Here is a 22,520-nt window from a genome sequence, read left to right as displayed (position 1 = left end):
TTTAGATATGGATCACTTTAAGGTAACGTTCCTCACAGCATCGTTCAGACGTTCCCATATTTACCATTTTTATTTATTTATTTTGTTTTCTTTTTACATTTCCATTTGGCAGTTTCAGGTCTCCAAAGTTTAAAGCAACAATGTAGATAGCTTTCATTTTGTTTTCCAAATAACCCAGTGCTTCCATCATTTCCTAGAAATTACAGTTATCAGAATCAGAATCAGAATACTTTATTGATCCCTGGGGGAAATTATTTTTTGTTACAGTGCTCCATTTTAAACCAACATTAAGACATTAAGTTATGACACCCTCCCATTATTTTGCCTCCATATAAGACAACAATCAAAGACCTTTAACCCTAACACATGGTGTGAACATTTATTTAATAAGACATGAATCACACATGGTGTGAAAAGGCTGTGAAAAGGTTGGGATTAGGCAATCAGCTCTCATGGATCATTTTAGTGTAAAGGTCAAATGCAATATATCAACAAGAATACCCACAGGGCTAGTGAAACAAAAGTGTGCAACCAGGTATTGAACAGTGTGGGCGGTTCTTGTGATTGTGTTCAGACATGTCTAACAAAGCTCCGTGTGGCGTGGAGATGACTTCAGAGAAAAATGTAACCTGACAAGATCAGTGTGGGAGTGAGTTTGTTTTTGATTCTCACATTTTGTTGTGTTCTGAATTTGACATAATGCAGATTTAAAGCTCTGAAGCAGTTTAGAAATTGCATTTATGAATTTGAAGTCTTTTTTAAATACACCAAAAGGTCAGACGTATTTGGTTACCAGTAAATCATGCTTGACCATGCGTATCATACAACGCTGTGTCTTTGTGAGGCCTGATATATGCCATTTGTGGTCCATTTCTAATATTTTTGCCAGGAGCATTTCTTTCTTAAATTAAATCCTGCTCAACTTGTGATGTTCTTTGCTGAATTTTCTGACACAGAAAGCCAACACACAGACAGCATATTGCTGCCATCTGTGTGCCAGCAGATTTGTGTGAAGCCATTAGCTGGAATGTGTATTACATCAGCTGACATAATAACGTTAATACTGCCACTATTGTTTGAAAACACCACCCTAAATGTGGTTCTGTAACTTCCACTTTACAGAAGATCCTTAATGACCTCCAACACCGATTTCCACATCCTTTTGGCGAAACACCAGTAGTTAAACTTCACATGCCCATAGACGAAGCAGGAATCGTATATAGAGGTTGTTTATTTTAGGCTTCAATCACACAAGCTTAGAGCCCATCAGCAACCCCTGAAAACTATAGGTTGCTGAGGAAAAAATGTTTACTGCCTGACTAGTTAGCAAGTAGTTGCTAGACACTCCTTGCTGTTGCTAGGTGAAATCAGTCACAAACAGGGTTCTGCAATAAAAATAAATAAATAAAATTTTAAAAACTCCTTTGTCACTAGCAGATTGCTAAGGTTCCCTGTAGCCTACATGGAACACACTGACGTCTGCAAACACTCACCAACTGCTTGCTGAGTGATAATGAAACCATGAAAAACACAAACTGGAAACAAACTGGCATTGTGGCCGACTGTGGCAATCTATTAGAGATCTAAACAATCACGAGGAGGAGGAGGGGTACAGTACTTTATACCTATTTGCAACTTATGTCACTTTTAGCAATTACTCGCCAACTGGCTGGGGAATACCAATTTTTCCTTAGTAACCTGTGATCACCAAGGGATCACTGACCAGTCTCTGGGACTGACTTTCTTTAAACTATCAGAAGCCATAAATAATAACTGAAAAGAATATTTGATCAACTGCCCAGCCATACTTAAAGGACACACTCCAAAATTTTGACAGGAAACCACATCAGACAAATTAATACTCAAAGCATTGGCATCAAACTGTTTTGATCTTATTTTTGTCTAATTTAGGATTATTATTTAGGATTTTTTACCACAGACATAGACACAGAGTTCTAAAAATATTGAAATATAATTCACCAAAACAAGATATATGTAAGTAAATAAGAATTACATGACTACAATCAGTCTTAAGTGGAAAAAAAAGGAAAAACAAAACTCCAGTCACTGATAATTTCCCTCCATTTTCCAATGACGACGCCAGAGAAACAGTGCAAGGGCTGTTTGTCCTTCTCCTAAACCCAGATTTTCCAGCTTCACTCTCCTCCTCACTGCTCATAATGTGGCCCTTTCAGAAAAGCCTGTAAGTGTGTATGTGTGAATTAATTCCTGTCATTTTTTTTTATGCTCCTGAGTTGTTCCACCAAGACTAGCCGCCAGTGTTTTCTTTTCCTCCAAACCTACTGTGATTGTGGCCATCAGGAGAAGAAAAAAAACCCTATGTATCATGAGTTTACATAGTTGATCAGTTTAGACTCAAAGGCCTTTCAATTTCTGCATGCACTGTGGCTCATTTAACCTTTCCCCTTCTATTGATCCACTTGTTATTGATTAACTGACCAGCTGACCAGTCAATATAGAGAAAACTGCATGTTTACCTCTGCAATACTTGAGCAAGCAAACATGCAAAGAAAGCTGACCTTAGGAAACCTCTGGTGGAATTAGTCAGGACTCAGTAGGTCGTCTTGTGATCTCTGTGTGTGTAACTGTGTGTGTGCTTTGAAAGCCCCATGATGCTAAAGACGTCAACAGTTCCTTGGTTACTGAGGAAACCAGTCATGTGGAATCAAGAGAGGAGGGGAACCTGCTTTGAAAATCAGCTGATTGTGATGAGATTTATTGAACTCTAGTGCTGTTCTTATTGTCACACTTTAAAATTAACATTAATAAATACTGGCATTCATTTACTCATAGAAATTAGAAGAGGAAGACACTCAAAGACTTTAAATCAATGCAGGAATTAGTTAGTTCTCAGTTAAAGCCATGAGAAAGAGGAGAGCCTTTATCATTGTTTACTGAAATATAACAGAATTAAATCACATGTGATTTAATTGGATAACCCATCCTATCCCCCACTAGTACTGCCACAAACGATTATTTTGATAGTCGACTAGTCAGATCATCATCCATTGGACGTAAAACGTACAGCTTATTGCACTAGCATGCATCTGCTCTTATATAACTATCATTAGCTTACAGCTTTAAGTGTTTAAGGTATGTGCTAACTAAAAATAAAGACAAGATGATAGTTTATTAAATTTAAATGAAATTTGCAGATTGTTTCGGTGGTGTTTAATAAACTCCTTGCTATCTAAAATATAACAGGACACCGGAGTATATTCTCGAGCACCTTTAATCTCTTTTCAACTTTAATCTCAGCCAAACAGATTTACTCAGGAACAAATAAAATACTAAAAAAGCCAAACAATAACATTTTTAAGTTATCTAAGTGACTCATATATCATGTTTAACCTGAGTAGCGAAAGACGGCGGTGGGTTTGAAGACGATTTGCCGGGAGTCCGGTGTTCTCACGGGCTCTAGTGAGCCTTGCCCCGGGCTCGCTATCGAGCTAGTGGGTAACAGACGTCTCCGAAAACGTCGGAGCTCTTTTGAAAATATGTGGTGTCTTGATAAACTGAGCAGATATTTGAGGTTTACACAGCTACATTCTTGCCTAAACGTTTATTTTGTGACCCAGAAAGAATAATGAGAGTAATATTAAAACTAACTAGCTGCCGCCATTGTTGTAAACTGCGCTGGGCTGCGCTATGAATTCTGGGACACAGCTTCTTCTTCTTCGGGGTTTAACGGCAGCTGGCATCCTTGTACATGCAGTGCTGCCATCTTCTGTTTCAGTCCGTTATTACACTCTTAAATCCTACTACCGTATTTCCCGGACTACAAAGCGCACCTGAATATTAGCCGCACAAGCTAAAATCAGGGGAAAATCCTGTTTTGTACATACATTAGCCGCACCTGACCAAAAGCCGCAGGTGTTTCAATGTTGACTTATCATATGTAAGAGAATATGCACAAAGGGAATTGTCAGGAAAGAGATGGCTGTTTGGAGACACACCCCTTTTATTAATATTTTGAAAAACAAGTTATGGGTACATATTTGCATAACTTTTTAGGTATATGTACAAGTAGCGGTAATTACAAGTACGAAACATGTACTGTGCTTCATAAATGAGTAACAAATGTAGTACATAACAATAACCTACAGCACACCAGAAAAATAGATTCAGACTACCTTTTAGGCTCAGGTGCAGTGACACGGCTTTAACAAGAAGAAAAGTCAGTCATTCACCACCATCTTCCTGCGCACTAAAACCACCAAAGTCCTCTTCTCCAGTGTCGGATACGAACAGGCTCAGGATGGCTTCGTCATCCACTCTCCGCTTCTCTCCTTCGTTGTCACTTACAAAACCAAAGAAATCCTCGTTGTCAGTGTCAGAGTCAAACACCCTCAGAAGGGCCGTGGCGGTGTCCTCCTCTCCATCATGCAGCAGTGCAGCCCTTCAAAATCCGTTGGTGATCGTGGATGTTTTCACACTTTTCCACGCTGTCAGGTTCCACCGGTGGAGTTGAGCATAACTTGCTTTTCGCAAGTTTATCGCCGCTCGTCATCCACGACTCCCGCTGAACGCGTAGCGTTAATTTGAAGTTTGTTTTTCGCGCTACTTGTACGGCACTATGTTGCCTGGCGGATGGACACGTGACCAACATACCACTCTTGAACCCAGATACTGTGTGTCTGATCACATGCCCTTCCGCCAGGCAACGTAGTGCCGTACAACAGCGGAACAAACAAAACAAATCGTCTTACGATATGACAAAAATCATGGACAATCCATAGAAAAGCCGCACCTGACTAAAAGCCGCAGGGTTCAAAGCTTGTGCAAAAAGTAGCGGCTTATAGCCCGACAATTACGGTACTTATTCCTGCGTCTTTTGGGATCTTGCAAAGCTTCAAACGACGCGTCGACTATTAAATCAGTCGTCGACGATTTTGATAGTCGACGTAATCGTGACTAGTCGACTAATCGTGGCAGCCCTATCCCCCACACACACGCATCGGAAAAAGAGGTGACATTAGCCAGTCAGCAGCCTTAGACAGTATCACCTCTTCCATTTAGGGATACTCTAACCGATCAGGTGTTGATTGCTTTAAAGCAATGGCTCAATGCAATGAGTTCATAAGTGGCTTTAAAAGCTCCGACTTATTTTCTAAACCAGCTTCTTGTTGAGAATTATGGGGCCTTACATTAACACATTAACCCTGTGACAGACTGGCAACCTGTCCAGGACGTTCCCAAACGTTCACCCTGTGACACCTGGAATAGGCTCCAGCCCCCACAACTCTGAACTGGAGCGTATGAAAATGAATGCATGAATAGATATTAACACACCACCTTAAGGTCTGAAGTAGCTGCAGCTCAGTAAGAAAAGATGCCTCATAGTTCTGTGGATTTAGCAATAATCTGCCAGTTTCAATTGTAATCATGCCAAAGTGCTAAGTTTGGTAAGCAACAACAAAAGCAGATAAAGGAGGATGAAATGTCTCACAGGACAAAGATTTTCTGGCTTTGCTGATTTGTGAGGTCACCTATTAGAATATTTTTTTAAAACTGGATGTTTACTAAAGTGTGCCAATGCCTGTAACAGGAACCTATGACAAAAAAATCAACACATGAGAATCAGCTGCCATCAATCAAACGGCATCCTATGGCATAAATGTGACTTTATGACGTTTGGAGGGAGAGACAGTTTCATATTTTTTTGATAGTTGCATATGTGGGAAGCAGACTTTAAATAAAGCTATACTGTCCAGTCAAAAAATAAAATCTTCAATTACAACAGTTTACCTGTGTGGTTTTATTTCGCATGCCTTTTCTGGCTGTATTCAACAACTGATGTTACAGGTATTGACACAACACAAGGATGCTGTCAGCGTCTATGAAGCATGAAAGTGGATAACGAACAATTAAAGTCAGCTGTCACTGAAAGTTGTCCTGACACGTTTCCACATTGAGAAACAGCAACATGGGGTGTTCAGCAATGCTGAACAATGCCACCTTTGACCAAGACACCAACTGATACCTGTCACTCATGTCTGTCTGTCTGTCCTGGTAGAAAAAAAAATTCAAATGCACAACTTCTCCGTTTCCCATACCACAAAACTATGACATCATGAGTATTACCATGAAAAGCAAACAAAGTGCCTACACATAGACCCGCCAAACCAGTTCTGACATACATGTAGTCCCCTGCAGGCAATTCAAGGGGCTGAAAAGGAGAAAACAATTAGGGAATTTACAAGATGCCAGGACTTGCCAGTGTTAAAAGTGAACATGTGTAGGAGTGTGTGTTAAATGCATTGGCCCTGCTTAAAGTCAGCTGTTCCTTTTTCTTTTGTCTGCCTTTTCTCTCACACACTGGACAGCTGAGTTGAGACTGCAGAGAATGAGGGGGATGAGGCAGCTGTCAAAACACTATGCAGATGCGCGCGCATGCACAACAGAGGAATGTGTCTCATCAACGCGCAGTGTGTGAAGGCTATATCAGCTTCACATTGAACTAAGTGCCAACAGATGGTAACCTTCCTACATCCACCGCTGTGCCAAACAAGAACCAAGGTTTGATTACGGCACAAAATATAATTAATTTTTATAATTTGGATAGTAATTATAATTTCATTTATTTAGCATGACTACTCATTAAATTAACACTTTCCTTTGGGAGGTGTGACCATGCACAAAAGCATGAAAGGGTGCGTGGTCAATATAGTTAAAACAGGGGGTCTGACTTGGATGTTTAGTATGTCCATTTTCTTGATGAACAAAGTGCAAGTGAATTAAATACCATTTGTTTTAATTACACTTATGGTGACATTCCTAAAGCCCTTGAGGTGAGCTCCGAATTATTTTATATTTAGGAATTATAAGACATTTTAGAAGAAATTTAAATATAAATATAGCCCATTTTAATTGAAAAACAAACATAAAATAGCAAAAAAAAAAACAGGTGGATGATTTGATGAGGGATACACAGGAGTCTGGCACAAAGTATTGGATGTAAAGTCCATCTTAAAAGGGCAACAGCTGGTCCCTGCCTTCCCTCCTGACAACATATAGATTGGGAAACAACAGGAAAAGACATTCTTTGGAGATCTCCACAGCAGCCAAACAGAGGCTGATTGACTGCAAACAAGGCAACCTAGGGCTGTGCGATATGACCAAAATCTCATATCCCAATATAAGACATTTTTCATCCCGATAACGATATATTTCATACAATAGTGCATTTTCTGTAAATTCTGTGAAACTCGGGCAACTCTACTTGCGTGAAGTGTTTTCATCTGGGCGTCGTTTATCTGGAGTCGAGTGTTTTGACCGATGCATGAAAGTATATATTTAGAAGTTGCAATAGCTGTCATTTTCTTTGTGAGTATTTATTACATGGCGTGCTGCGGGGGAAAAGCCTGTTCTAACATTTGAGTCTAAGGTTTATTTTGAGCACCTGACCACTCTTATTTGCTTCTCATCCATAAACTCTCTTTATACACTTTCACGCGATTCTCACGTGGGTGGTAGAAGAGGTTTGTCATGTTTGAGTCTGTGGTGTTGACCGGTTTGCGGCATAATTTGCATAGTAGTTTTCTGGTCCATGTCAGACTTTTCATAACCAAACCATGTCAATGCTACAGAGGTAGCCCCTTGCTTAGGAATAAGGTCCTCGATTTCTTTTGACTGGTCCTTCTGTTTGGAGCTACCTGGTTCTGCCTCATCTTCACTGGCCATGCTGTTATTCTCTGTATGGTGACCAAACAATGAAAGAAAATATTGCCGTAAACAGTGTATTTTGCGACGCCACTAAACAAACGATAGCATGTAACATGAAACGATAGATGTTTTAATTTTGGCATCTAGTATATTTCGTTATATCACACAGCCCTAAGGCAACCCAACCCTCAGTCATGTGGCACCAAATGCAGACTGGGTGATAGACCCTTACAGATCCAGAGACAACTATTATAGCTATAAACAGTAAAAACATTTCTACAGATTCACATTTTAAAACTTTTTACAAAATCTATTTCTTCTAGATAGATTTTGCTGAGTAATGTCCTTCTTCTAGGGCTGCATTAAACAGCACGTGATTTCGGGTGCCGGCTAAGTTGGTGAGCAGGTGACCATCTGCTTCTTACATCATACATCATTAGCAGTTTCCGAGTCCAGACACCTCTTCAGTTTCCAGACTCAAACAAACACTGCGGCATCACTAACAGTTAGAAACTCTAAATTCTTTAGTCTGAAATAATAAACAAAACACAAGCTTTGTAGTGAAAATGAATATAAAATATATAAATATATAAAATAACTATGACTACCCTCCGATTATGTCATTCATATAATTGTTGCAAGTTCAGAAATACCAAGATACAGATTATACAAGGCAGAACAGACTTCTGATGTTGTACCAAACAGGTTCTGATTAACAATTCTCTCAACCTGAACTGAAACATTTTGTGCCTTCTTAAACAAACTTGAATGAGTTGGCAGGCTGTATGAAGTCTTCTTGTAAACTAAAATTATGCTTCAACATTGCTCACTGGGGGATCAATGAATTGCACTATTTTCTAGGCCATAAGCCACCTGCAAAGGTCTTACAAAAAGAAAAAAAATGAAAACCTACAGCATCCATGTTTACTAGCTTGCAATCAAGCCCCGACTTCTTGGCACACTGCAGTTTCTCTTGGCATGTTAGGGTCTACCACTGAATGACTGTAGTGTGACACTACTGGAAAAACTGAATATGCAAGTCAAGAGGAATGTATCTAAAACCTTCCACATTTTCACCACTCTACTAATCTGTATGCAAGTTTATCTTCTGTAATTCATGATGCTGTAATTTCTGTTTAAGTGACCGTTCTCCAACATCTACAAGTCAGACATGATACTAACGCTGGTATTGGTACTGGATCCATACCATCATGACAGGATCGATACTTTACTTTTTTCCTCTAAGTACAGCATGTAGCCCACTGAATTGTGTTAAATAAATTATTTTTTAGGAAATGAAAAAATATACCTTAAACATGCACCAAAAAAAGATCTGAACGTTTTGAGTTGACTGTATATTTTATTTAAATCCATTAGCACATTTAAGGAACAGAAGATGACCCAAAGTGCTTTATAAACAGGCACATTTACATTCCAGGTCTCAAAGAACCCCAACTTCAAAATACAGAAGCTGAAAGTTGTGTTTTGTTGTGTTAACTTATTAATGTGGAAATTGTAAATCGTAGTGATTTAGTGGTCGATTATGATTCACCCTATAAATCATTACACACTGCCCTCCCCTACATATGCTGCCTTTATAAGTTAAAAGTATTGGTATTGGCAATACTGGCTCTGTATTTTTTTTGGGTATTGGATCGATACCAAAATCTGCAGTATTGCACACCAATACTAAACACAGCAACATAACCCTCCCACCAACAAGCATGTGGGAGGTGGAACACTAGTTACAACACTATTGGTAAGCATATTTGAATAATGTTTATATGGAATTAATTTGTACAAGTAATTCCTTCTAGTAGCCTATCACACTTTATTTTATTTTTTTTAATTTAGACTGACAAAAAGTCCTGTAATCTGCTGCCAATTTAGAGAAAACACAAAAGTTTATTTATTCTGACTCATTCTTTTTTGAACAGATTTTGGAATTTCCAACAGACAAACGTCATTGATTGGTTATGGTGGCAATGACAGTTCTTACAAAGAAAATCAGTTTAAATAAACTAAAAATAAATAAATAAATAATAGGACTTTCGTATAGCGAAGATCAGAACTAGCCAAGAAAATTGTGTGATGTTTTAAAAAGTTATTCAATTTCCCATTCTCTGAACCAAAGAAAAGCAAAAAACAACATTTGGGAAATTCCAACCATTAATCCAATCTTAATGGATTCAGAGTTGCTGAGGTCTGGAGCCTATGCCAGCTGGGTGAGTATATGAAAAACCGTAAACCTTATATGTTGGAGATTTTGATCGATTCAGAACGCAAAAATGTTCGTTCATTTTTTATTTTTTTTTTGCTACTTGGATTCAAGTAGCAGGAACTACAGTTTATCTGTGACCTATGAAGGAAACATGTGATGAGGCGGTTTACAAATTTTGTCTACAGATTGTATCCTAAAGGCTGTTAATCAATTCACTGTCAACCCTCTCACTTATACACACACACACACATTTTCTTTAGCACTCCCTGATTCAATATTTCCAATAATAACCAGAACTACAAGAAATCATTTCAAAATCTTGGCTGAGACTAAACAGAGAATCCCACATTAAAATGTGTCATGGTCTTAACCATGACACAGAGCCTTTTACAGCCTTAGTTACAGACAAATTTGCATTTCTTCTATACATTTTCAACAAAATTATTAGACTTCTCAGATGACCTGAGATGTTACTTGAGGACATGCAAACCGAAAAGCACCCACAGGCTACAGTAGGATTTGAATTAGTGACTGCTTTTTGTTCAAGTTTTTGTTGAGTATGTCCAGCAGACTAATCACAGCCCTTAAAAATGTTTAATTAACTGTTCATTATTTATTAACATCAACAGCATAATCTTCATTAGTTGAAGTAAACAAAAATAGCATTAGATTAAACCTGATATGTAAAAAGCTTTTTCTGGTGAACTAGAGCACTTTATGGCATTTGCCTGATAGAACGCAATCGAAGGTTCTTTAACACACAAAATTAGCCATGTTGTCACTTAGCCCGACTTATGGTGAGGAGGTATACCCTGGACAGGTTGCCACTCAATCACTGGGCCATCAAAGAAAGGCAGATAGAACGAGCAATGTACTGACAATTAGCTAGGGGCTTGTCCTGCCACATACCATCCTTTAGTAGCACAATGGTTAATGGTTTTTACTTGATATTCTATCCCACCCACATACTGTCCACGGAGAGTTAACAGCGCTAATTAGCTCCCTCATGATGTTACTATTTATAATAAAAAGAGAAACAGTGAAAGATCACATTGTGAGGAGAAAGAAAGAGAGAAAACATTTATCTTGATTTGCTGTGAGTCACATAAAAACACAGAGCAAGATGATAACAACTGGGCCACAGACAGTAACGTGTCAACTGTGTGTGTGTGTGTGTGTGTGTGTGTGTGTGTGTGTGTGTGTGTGTGTCTGCGTGTGGTTACCTCTGGTTCCGGTCGCCATGTCTGCCACCTTCTGAAAAGCATCCAGGAAGGCTCCGGTCACCACGATGGTCGTTCTGAAACAAACAACACGTGTTACCTGTCGTGCTTAATGTACACATAATATCATTCCATCATGCTATCATTTGTTCAGGTTTAGAAAGCAAAAGACGCCACTGCATTAACTCCTCCAAGAAAAGCCCAACACACAGTGTCATGGCAACATGCGTAGGTAGACGATCAACTGGTTGAAAGCACAAGCATGACATTGTAAAGAACCAACAACTCTTTAGATGGATTAAGTTAAATACCACACAAAAACCTCCTTTTTAGATTTTTACTAGCTTTAGTAAATACGCTCTATCGCACTGATGAGGTGTCTTGCAGAGCTTATTTGTGCTTCGGGTCTCAATCAAGTTTCAAAGAGACACAGGCTCACAATTTAATGGGCATTGCGTCCACACTTCCGTTGGATGGTAACGTTTAAAACGAAAAAAGTCTCTCACTCTCTGATGAACATTTGCATGAGGCTGGAACTGTGGTCACGCTCAGACTCACTGAGGACCACGAAGCCGCCAACGCAAACAAATTAGATGTGACGAGAAGGACAAAATCTTAAATGAGTTCACACTTGAGCAGTGTTTATCAGAAGTTCCCATTTCAGAGGGTGCACACTGGTATCAGGCATGGCTTATTTGATACAGAATCATAAACAAAGTGACTACAGCATACAGTATGTACCTTTGGGGTTTGGACAAACTGTTAAAATCTGCAACAGTGGGAATAAATAGGTCAGGTAATCAGACACATAAGTGCCACCATAAGAACTTTTTCTAAATCTGAAAGACACACACACACACACACACACACACACACACACACACACACACACACAGACACAAAATCAGAAGATGCATCCCGAACAAGCCTCTGCACTACTCGAGGAAAAAAAAACCAACCAACCCCCCCCCCCCACTTTTATTATGAAAGTCAGTCTGGTGAAGATAAATGAGTCCAATCACCTGCAAAGGCCAGTGTTAGGAGTGCAACTGGAGACCTTGAGAGGCGCACATCAGCTACATCAATGGATCTTTTGTCTGTGTATGTGTGTCAATTACCAGTCAGGTCTATGCTTCTATAGCTGCGCAAGTGCATGTATGCACACACACGCACACACAGTCATTATCTCTGAAAGCCAAACTAAGAAGATCATATGACACTCCTGTCTCTAGTTTGTGCATCTGACCTCAGTGGAAATTCTCTTTCATATTAAGACCAAAGAGTTCTTTCTCTCTCTCTCACACACACACACACACACACACACACACACACACACACACACACTTAACAATGCAGTTCACAAACAGGATAGGCTGAAGACAACAATCCAATTTACAACAACTTTTTAGAAAATATGGAAGAATAAAAGTGTAAACATTAAAAAATAAATAGTCAAATGACTCAACAAATTAATGAACCAATTACAATAATAATAATAATAATGATAATAATAACAGCAACAACAACAACAATAGTAAATGCTATACAAGCACTGCTCAGTGGTTATTTGATAAGCTGGAAATATAAAGCTCACATCTAAGTCCTCATGTTTTTAAATCAGATATTGGGTTTGTATCTGTGACATTATGTTTTTTCCTATACAAACTGAGACAGACTAATTTTGTTATTTAAAGATTGCATTAAACACTCTGCAGGTTAGTGCAGGATACAGGTTAGTTTGCTGTACTGTGATGGATTTAAAGTAAACAACAGTGTATTGGACTGGTGCACAGTGGCTGTGGTTTCATGGTCAGAGTTAGGTTACATCAAGTGTAGCAGAGATTGGTTTAATTTTAGTTGATGATGCTTAGATCCACTTAATGAATTCCATCTTCATACCAACTTTATACCATCTTGAAAAAAGACAGCATGAACTGGAGTCGTGTTTTCTTAACTGTCTGTGCTCAAGTGCCTTTAAATATATTTTATTATACCACACTGTTTAAATCGTATTTACCAATTTGCTGTGCCCATATGATTTTGCATGTTGTCCTATCAATGCACCAGCAGTAGACTTATAAAGGTAGGAATAAATCTGGTGCATTAACCAGAGAACATGTTAATTGGTGCACACTGTCCATAATTATATATAATAACTGAACAGAAGTAACTAACAATAATTTAATTTAATAACTTTCCAAAAACACCTAATAACAGTCCCAGCATTGACAATAATGTGTTGTAGCACATAGACACACAGTCAGACTACAAGAAACATATAATATAATTAAACACGCTCTTGAAGCTCTGTATGTGCAAATATGTATTTGATCTTCTCCATCTAAATCCCTCACTGAATGAACACTCTGGTGGTGCTGCAGAAAAACACAGAGTCCCAAATACTTTAGCAAGACTGAAAACCCCACTGGAGCCTAAGAGAGGCTTCAGCTTGTCTTTTCAGCTTGTAACTGCTGCTTTAAAGTTAAACTACAGATCTACAGACCAGAGTCTGACTGTTTTGTTTGTTTGTTTTTTTTAGCTGAAATCTCTAATTAGCCCAACTGCAGAAACATATTTTTTGCTATTAAAAATGGTGCAGCAATGAGCCATCACTGATAAAAGATGTCAAGTGAAACGGACTTGTTATATTTATTATAACTGTAAACTCATTTGAATCTTTCATTTTTAAAGAAGTGTTATGTCATCATGTCTGTTATCAGCAAAATTTCTCTGCTAGTCAAGCTTAACAGTTCATGCATGAAAAGAGACAGGAAAAATGGAGTTAACTGTTTCATCACCCTCGATGATCAGCCTGAAAGTTAAACTTTATTTTGTCAATTCTGTACTACAAGGAAATATGTTTATGCGAATTCCAGTGAATATTTATATTTACACATATATCCTAAATGTGTGCCCAGTATGCAGAAGAGTCCAACTCTTCTGCATGCCTCAAGCTATTTGTTGTCAAAACTTCCTCCTTTTGACTACGATTACAGCATTTTACCAGCTCAACTGCATCAGACAATGTTCCATTTTGAGGCCTTTGGACCTCTTGCAAATCATGACATGCCTGTATTTTGTGTTTTCATAATTCAAGCTATGAAATACTACCTGGTGAAGTTTTAGTGTTAATGAGGCTAGAAGGTATCGAGAAAAAGTGAATTAATAAACAAACAAACAAACAAACAAACAATCTTTATTGGTGGCTGTATGAATAAATATAACTGTGAAGTTAATGTGTGAAATAAAGCTTTGTGTGTGCAAATTATCCACAGCTGATCTTTTAAGTAGCATTAAACATTAGAGCAAAGTGGATGCCCTTTATTTATGCCTGTATCTGTAGCTTTGTGTGTGCATAGCTGGCTGACTGGCAGGGCTAATGGACTGTGACTGGCTACAGCAAGCAGAGCGATGCTTATCAAAGTAAACTGGCCTACTGGGAAATTCAGCAATTATACTGTCATTAAACCAAGCCAGCTACTGGACAGAATTAGCCTGGGTCAGAACATGTGCAGCTTTCATGTAAAACGACAGAATACAACAATGACCAGTAGGGCTGTTTGATATAACGATATATATCGGATGACGATATAAAAACCTCTATAGTTTCATTTTACGCTATCGTTTGTTTCGTGGTGTCGCAAAATAAACTGTTTACGGCAATATTTTTTCACCCTTTTGATCATGGTTTTGATGGTCACTGTAGTGGCTATATTAATTTCTTAAAGTTCTCTCTTTCTCTTATATTTAATATAACCACACTACAGACGGACAAGCGCCTGTTTTTATGCGTTGTGGTTAGCAACAACAACGGTAACAGCATCGCGTGTCCGCTTGTTTATGTTCCACATAAACCTTTCACAATAAAGCTCAAGATCCTTTTGAGACTTTTCAAAATAAACTGAATCACATGAAAGAGCAGATTATTTACGGATGAGAAGTAAAAAAAAAAAAAAAAAAAGAGCCGCCGGGTGCTAAAAATAAACCTTAGACTCAAACGTTAGAACAGGCTTTTCTCCGCAGCACGCCGTGTAATAAATACTCAAAGAAAACGGCGGCCGTTACAACTTATGTCTAAAAATGTATAGTTTCATGCATCGGTTAAAACATCGGTCTCCAACCTTTTTTGCGCCACGGACCAGTTTATGGCCGACAATATTTTCACGGACTGGCCTTTAATGTGTGGAAATTACGGAGGCTATCACTTATCACCTGACCAAAGATATGGCTCCCATCAACACTGTGCAAAACGAGGGATTTAGGAAAATGATCAACACCCTAGACAAACGCTACACAGTGCTGTCCCGCAACTATTTTTCTATTGTTGCACTACCTGCTCTAAACACGCAGTGTCGAGCAACGGTGGAGACGGAATTTCAAGCAGTACAACATTTTGCGGCAACAACAAAACGTGAGACATTTGTTGTTTTTATGTTTATTTTATGTTCAGTCTCAACTGTTACGAAGTTGATGAGCAGTTAATAAGTGCAATAAATATTTATACTGGAAAAGAAAATCGTGAGAGAATCGTGATCTCAATTCTAAGCCAAAAAAATCGTGATTCTCATTTTATGCAAAATCGTGCAGCCCTACCTTACACTCTAAAAATCTCTTAGTCTCTTAATCTCTAAAAGCCCAAATCTCTTAGTGTTTCATCTGCGACCTAAAACTGATGTCACAACGACACAAGACAGGATGCGGTTGATTTGTCATCGTGGGCAAATATTTTCTATGGAAAAACGAACTGAAAAAACATGACTAAGTATTTGGCAACATGCCATCCAATTATAGTTCAGGGAAACTGACAATGTTCTGCTGAGTTGCAGGATGATCAACAAGATTTTCTGACTGATAAAAGATATCAAACAGTCACATTCCTATTTTAAATAGGGATGGTCATGACCTTCATATATTTAAACTATGAAGTTATTAAAAAAAAAATTCTGGTTCATTTAGCAATTTTTTCCCTTTTAAGATAAATAATTTCCCTTACTAATAGGGGTGGGCAGTAGAAACTGTATACGGTAGAAACGATATGAATTTGGCCAACGGTAGAGATTTTGACTATACCGCTCTACCGCGAAAGTGCATGTTGATAGTGTCATCAAGCTGCGCCTGCTTTGGTCGAAAGCATCGCAGCAGCTGCAAGCAGTATCATCTGCAAATTATGCTGGGCGACAGTAATAGTGAAGAGAGGAAGCACGTTTTGGAATTTGAAGAAAGCCAAAAACTGCGCTTGAATGTTGAATTCTCTCGCAGCTGCTCTATTCCCATGTTGTTGCAGTATATTAATAACTAACCTCGTATTGTGGATGGATTATCTCAGTTGTTGTCCTGACTGAAGTTTGGTTCGTTTACAGCATCCTGCCATGCGATTGCATTTGACCCTCACATTAACTTTTATCGAGTGGAAAGAAGTTAGCGTTCATCCTCTAGCTTCACTGTTTATGTTATGCTAACATAGCTGTGTCACTAGCAATCACGTAGCACATCATTATATATTATATACTGAGGCTCCTGACTACGGAAGCCGTAATGCTCCGGCAATCCATCAAGTGGTGTGGCTTCGTAGTTCACCAAAGTGGTACTAAAACATTTTTGATAGATTTTTGAGGGCCGTGTCACACATAAAATCGGTTCAAGGTCAGTAAGCACAACCAGAATTCATACATAAGGCACACCGGATTATAAGGCGCACTTTCGATTTTCGAGAAAATTAAAGGATTTTAATTCCACCTTTATGGTGCAGAAAATACGGAAGAAAAAATATATTGCGATATATATCATTACTGCAAATGCTTCAAATTATACCGCGATATGGATTTTAGGCCATATCGCCCAGCCCTACTTACCAACACCAAAAACAGTTTGCAAGTCACTATTAACTCATTCACTGCCAGCCATTGGCAGTGAATGAGTTAAACCCATTGACTCATTCACTGCAACTGACGGCTAGAGACGTCAATGGCAGTGAATGAGTTAAACAACAAAAATATAACACTCGGTAGTGAGAGAATAAATAGAGGAGAAACATGCAAAACTGTTAAAACTAACATGTCACTGTGACACACTTATGACATGTTCAACAGCTTGTCTTTGATGATTTGATGAGTGGTTGAAAACAGTATCGTTGCGTGAAACGGCAATATCTGGTTTTATACAATAGGTTATGACCAAAAATTTGTGATACAGTTAGGAGACCTCATCTATGGGCTCAAAATGTGGTCATAAATATTTTGTACTTGTAAATCGGTTTTGTACTTGTAAAAACAAATTTGTGTGTGCATAAAAAAGATTTGTATGTGTAAAAAAAATTTGTGTGTGCGTAAAAAAGATTTGTATGTGTAAAAAAAATTTGTGCGTGCGTAAAAAAGATTTGTGTGTGGACTTAGCCCAAAAAAACCCCTGCAAGTTACAAGTACGAATTTTGACCCTATTTTTCTTCCTTTAAGCTGATTGGTCAATGTCATGTCAATCACAAATTAAACAATCCAATCAGAGAACAGATGGGTTTGGCTGTCGGAGGGGCACTTTTTTGAACTGCAGGTCCTTGAAGGGTAATCTCTATATAAATATCCGATAGCAGCTAGGTCCCCTTACTTTCAGCAGCTGTTGAAAGGATAAAGTTGTGGTATGTCAGTGGTTAGAAATACCATTATTACTTTAGGATTAGTTTAACACAACGTCAGGGCTGACCCGGGACCATTGCTGTGAGTCACAGTGCGCAGCATAAAAGTCCTTTCACATCGGACGCAGGATGTGCTGCTAATGCTAACTGCTAACTAAAAGCAAAGGATCCAGAATTTGTTGCTGGCTGCTGGGCTCTGTGGGTTTTTGCAGCAGCTCTACCTGTACTAGATGCACCTGCTCCTTGTCGTTTTTATCTCTGACTTCATGTGAACTACAAGAGTTTGTGGGGTTTTTTTGCTAGTTCTTCAAATGTTCAATAAAAACATCTATGCTAATTCATAACGAAGAAAGCTTTGTAATGAAGACTGTCATTTCCAAAACACTGCCCCCCCCCCCTGCGTCCGCAGCGCTGGTGAAAAGGCTGTGGAAGTCCCTGTATTAAACACGTAGTCCTGTGACACAAAAATCACCAAACTCGGACGACCACAGACTGTTTTACTTCGTGGTGATGAAGTAAAATGCTGGGTTGGCATGTAAAAGGGCATTTATTCCCTTCAAAGACCTGCAGTTCAAAAAAAGCGCCCCTCCGACAGCCAAACCCATCTGTTCTCTGATTGGATTGTTACATTTGTGATTGACATGACATTCACCAATCAGATGAAAGGAAGAAAAATAGGGTCAAAATTCGTAGTTGTAACTTGCAGGGTTTTTTTTTTGGCTAAGTCCACACACAAATCTATTTTACGCACACAAATTTTTTTTACAAGTACAAAACTGATTTACAAGTACAAAATATTTATGACCACATTTTGAGCCCATACTCATCTACAGGTTAATCTGCTCTACAGGTGAAAATGTTTCATGTTAATAATGAGCTGCTGATTTAAAAACACACACAAAAAAGGGGTTAAAATGTGCCTCTTACCTGAGCTGTGACTGCAGTTTATTTCCTTTGGATACAAAGTCCTCCCATGTAGGATAACTGGCCTGCGGGGGGGAAATGAGAAGACAAATGAGGGCATTAAACCTCTGTAACACAAGTCAGGATGCAACAAGATTCCTTAAGTCTAAAAGAGATGTTAACAATATTTCTTTCACAGCCATAATCCTGAAGGAGTTGTAGCCTTAACGAAGGGAGAAAGGGGCATTATTTAGGTATTAGTATTAAACTTGCCAGACATTTGTCTGCACAGGACTGGAATGTGTAGAAAACAAATCACACAAAACTGAACAGAGACGCGTAAAGCTGAAACATTTGACCTATTTGAATCCAACAGGAGCATTCAACATCAACACTCTGTGAAACAAAAACTGAAAAATTACAGTCCTAAGGGGAGTTCATATTCCAACAAACTATGTTAAGAGAAAGAAAGGTGCTACAGAAAATATGTTGTCAGTGCTTTAGCAGAGCATTACAGCTGCAGTATTAAATCCAGTGAGGATTAATGGACTCCACTTAAATGAATTTGGGATTTAATCAAAATGAAAATCAGGATGACAGAAAGAGAACAGAGGTCTGAAATGTACAAATGCGGGGGGCGGGGGGGGGGGGGGGGCAGCATGAAGGTATTAAAGAAAGTAAAACATTTAGGTCAAATGAGATGGAAAATCTAAAAATAAATACTGAATATAAGTGAAAGGTTTGACAAAAACCTTGTTTTCTATTTTGCTGGATAGTTTATTGCCAGTTTTCAGTTAACTAATGACAGATTTAAGCAATAAATGCAGCTCTTAACTGAATCCTAGGGGATCTAACATTCACATATATTTAGAGTTCTCCAGATTTTCTCTAACATAACAAAAAAAAAACAAAGCAATTATCAGCTGTTCGGCATGTTACTTTTTGCTTCTAGATGCGTGTTATTGACAGGGGATGGGGATTCTGAGCCTGACAACTAATGAGCAGAAACACCCGAGTGGCGCTAAACATGAGCAAACTAATGTTCTTATGCAGATGTCGCTGATTTGCCATGAAACTGCAGTTCACACTCTGAATCCATCATAATGTTCATGATGTCAGTTTTAACCTGCACTCAAAAAAAACAAACACTGAAAACATGAGAAATTCAACTGATTAATCAATTAGTTGCCTAATCCCTAAAGCTTTAAATCTCCTTACCAATTTAACACACCCTAAGGGCTCAACAAAAACAAAAGATGGCATGAACACCAGGGATCTCAATGCAAAACTTCACATGACGTCATCAGTGCACTAACTGCTAGCTGGAAAGCCAACATATTAAAATACCAAAGTTAGAAAAATGTTAGTAGTTTGGAGACTTGTCATGGCTACTTTTTTTGTTTTGTACAAACCCCTGGCAAAAATCTTGGGAGCACCAAATGTGCTTACTTGCAACAAATAAACACATCCCACATAACAGGCAAAACTAGTTTTTTTGTGAAACATACTTCAAGCAAATCAAATTAGCTTAATTAATTGCATCTTTAAACATATATATCATAATCAGTTCTTTGGTCAACAGCCTGAACTGCTCGAGAAACTGACTTCTTTTTTGAAAGGAGTTGTATAATGCATTCCAGCTCTCTTTTTGAGGCCATGCTTACTTTCGATCAGCCAGGTCCAACTGCTTGTCAAGGTTTGCAAACATGCTCTGGTAACTGATTTACATATTCAGATTTATTCGAGTATTTGTTTTAGAAATGTGTTCATTTTCCCTCTACTCTGTCTGGAAAAAAATGTAAAACTAAAAATTTAACTGAATTTGCTTCAGGGATCTTTTACAAAGCCAGAATATTCAGCTATTAAAACAGTTGTGTGTCATATCTGTGATTTATTTACAATTTAACTTTTTGTATAATTTCTTAAAATTTTTAGTTTAATTTTTTTTGCAGTTTGTATATTTGTTTGTGACTTAAATAACAAACTGTTAAAGTGTGGCAAACAAAAAAAAAAATCTCCCTGTCGACTTCATTCTCTCTGTGTCATTGTCAGTACTTTTAGTTTAAGAAGAAGAAGAAGAAAGTGTACTTTATTGGTCCCCGTGGGGAAAATCCCTCTCTGCATTTAACCCATTCACTCAGTGAAGCAGTGGGCAGCCACTGGGCGCCCGGGGAGCAGTGTGTAGGGACGGTACCTTGCTCAGGGGTACCTCAGGGTAGCTGTTCAGGGGAATCGAACCCCCGACCTTCCGATCATGGGGCCACCACTCTACCTACTGAGCTATCCCTGCCCTGTTTAACACTTATTAGGAAACTTTTATTGCATTTGCACTACCATAACATGTTGCAGTCAACTCCACTCACATCATTTCAGTTCAACCTTTTATATTTAACTTCCAAAGTTGGGAAAGTGATGTTTAAGTCTAACTTGATGTTGATTAAGACACAAGAATAATTGCTCAGGCACTTCTTCAAAGTGAGTAAAACAGCTTTTAAATTTAACACTAGTATCACAGCAGGTCTCTGTAACAAAAAAGAAAAATAAAGAGACCATTGTTTTGGAGCTGGAAAAAAGATTAATTATTAACATATCTTGTTGGCATTTACCGTTGAGGGGTCAAAGCTACTTCTTTATCTACATTTTGTAAAAGCGGCTGAATGATTATGTAATGTAACGCTGGTTCATGTAGGCTCTGACCTTGGGTTATATCTGAAGGAACAGCTGCTGGTGCAGTGTCCTGGTTATTGAATTAAAACACAGGAAAGCCCTGCTCGAACAGAGGTCCGATTCCACTTTCTCTCTCTTTATTTTCATGAACCCAGTCACCCTGTCTGTCCTCTGTCTCTGCTGGTCCACCAAGGAGAGGATAATACCGATTTAACCCCTAACACAACAACATTAGCCTCTTAGCTCTACACTGCTAAAGCCGTTAGCCAGCCCCCGCTTTACAGCTAGCCAAGTATGCACGCAGCATGGGGCTGACAGGTTTACTAGCTGCAGGGATTTAGCTGTGCATGATGAAATACTGCAGGTGGTGGGCAGAATGTCTCTGGTGAACATCTAACAGCGAGCCTGTGATGAATAGAAAATTACGAAAATTAAGAGAAAAGGAAAGACTACACTCCAAATCCATTTCTGACTTGTGGGTGGAGGAGTGATAGGATGAACTTGGAGTAAATTTGTACTGGGGTTTAAGAAAAAGCTTATATAACTTAGGATAATTAAAGTTGACTTAATTTGAAAACTTATATATACACTAACATATATATATTAGAGCTGGGCGATAGAACGATAACGATATGTATCGCGATATAACTTTTACTCGATAGAGAAATTAAGCTATCGCGATAGACCTCGCCGCTCTTGTCCTCTTAAAATAAAAAAAAATAAATAAAAAAAAAAGGTCAGCCAATCCAAACTAAGTAGCGCAGAGCCGAACCAATCACAGCCGCAGCGTCACGTCGCGTGACTTGTTACGTACAGCACAAGTGCCAAGCCGCACGTGTGTTTGTTTGGGAAGCAGCCAGCGGGTAATGGAGGAAATGAGTGTGCCGACTAGAAAAATCAACCGAGCGTGACCGAAGAGAAAACCGATGATGGTTCCAATGCCGGAGAGATTGTCGAACGGAAGAGCCATAAAAGTTCCGTAGTGTGAAGGTATTTCGGCTATTTCAAGTCTGACAAAAAACAGAGTAGCGTGCACTGTAAATTGTGCCGAAAGCAAGTCTGGAAATACAATAAACTGGTGCATGCGTCACACTGTGCGCCACGTTATTGTTTCGGTGAAATGAATTTCTACAATACTGTTACTGTTAATTCTACTCTCTGCAGTGTTTAAATGCTTACATATACACACAGTTAC

At 38.6% G+C, this 22,520-nt stretch overlaps 1 protein-coding gene across 3 annotated transcripts in view; it reads right to left on the bottom strand.

The window, feature by feature from the left end:
- The window catches only part of mtss1 (MTSS I-BAR domain containing 1), a 78,331-nt gene that overhangs the window by 34,800 nt on the left and 21,011 nt on the right, over positions 1 to 22,520 (bottom strand). For all 3 annotated transcript variants that reach the window (XM_085407083.1, XM_085407081.1, XM_085407082.1), the window contains exons 2-3: positions 18,683 to 18,744; positions 11,131 to 11,204 (exon numbers count right to left, since the gene is read on the bottom strand). In XM_085407083.1, the coding sequence (XP_085263209.1) occupies positions 11,131 to 11,204; positions 18,683 to 18,744 (136 nt within the window). The remainder of the gene's footprint in view (positions 1 to 11,130; positions 11,205 to 18,682; positions 18,745 to 22,520) is intronic.

This window comes from Rhamphochromis longiceps, linkage group LG5 (genome assembly GCF_057381845.1).
Source record: "Rhamphochromis longiceps isolate RC_006_pf linkage group LG5, R_longiceps_female_GT1.1, whole genome shotgun sequence".
Lineage (NCBI taxonomy): Eukaryota > Metazoa > Chordata > Actinopteri > Cichliformes > Cichlidae > Rhamphochromis > Rhamphochromis longiceps.
This window is presented reverse-complemented; position numbering and strand designations above follow the sequence as displayed.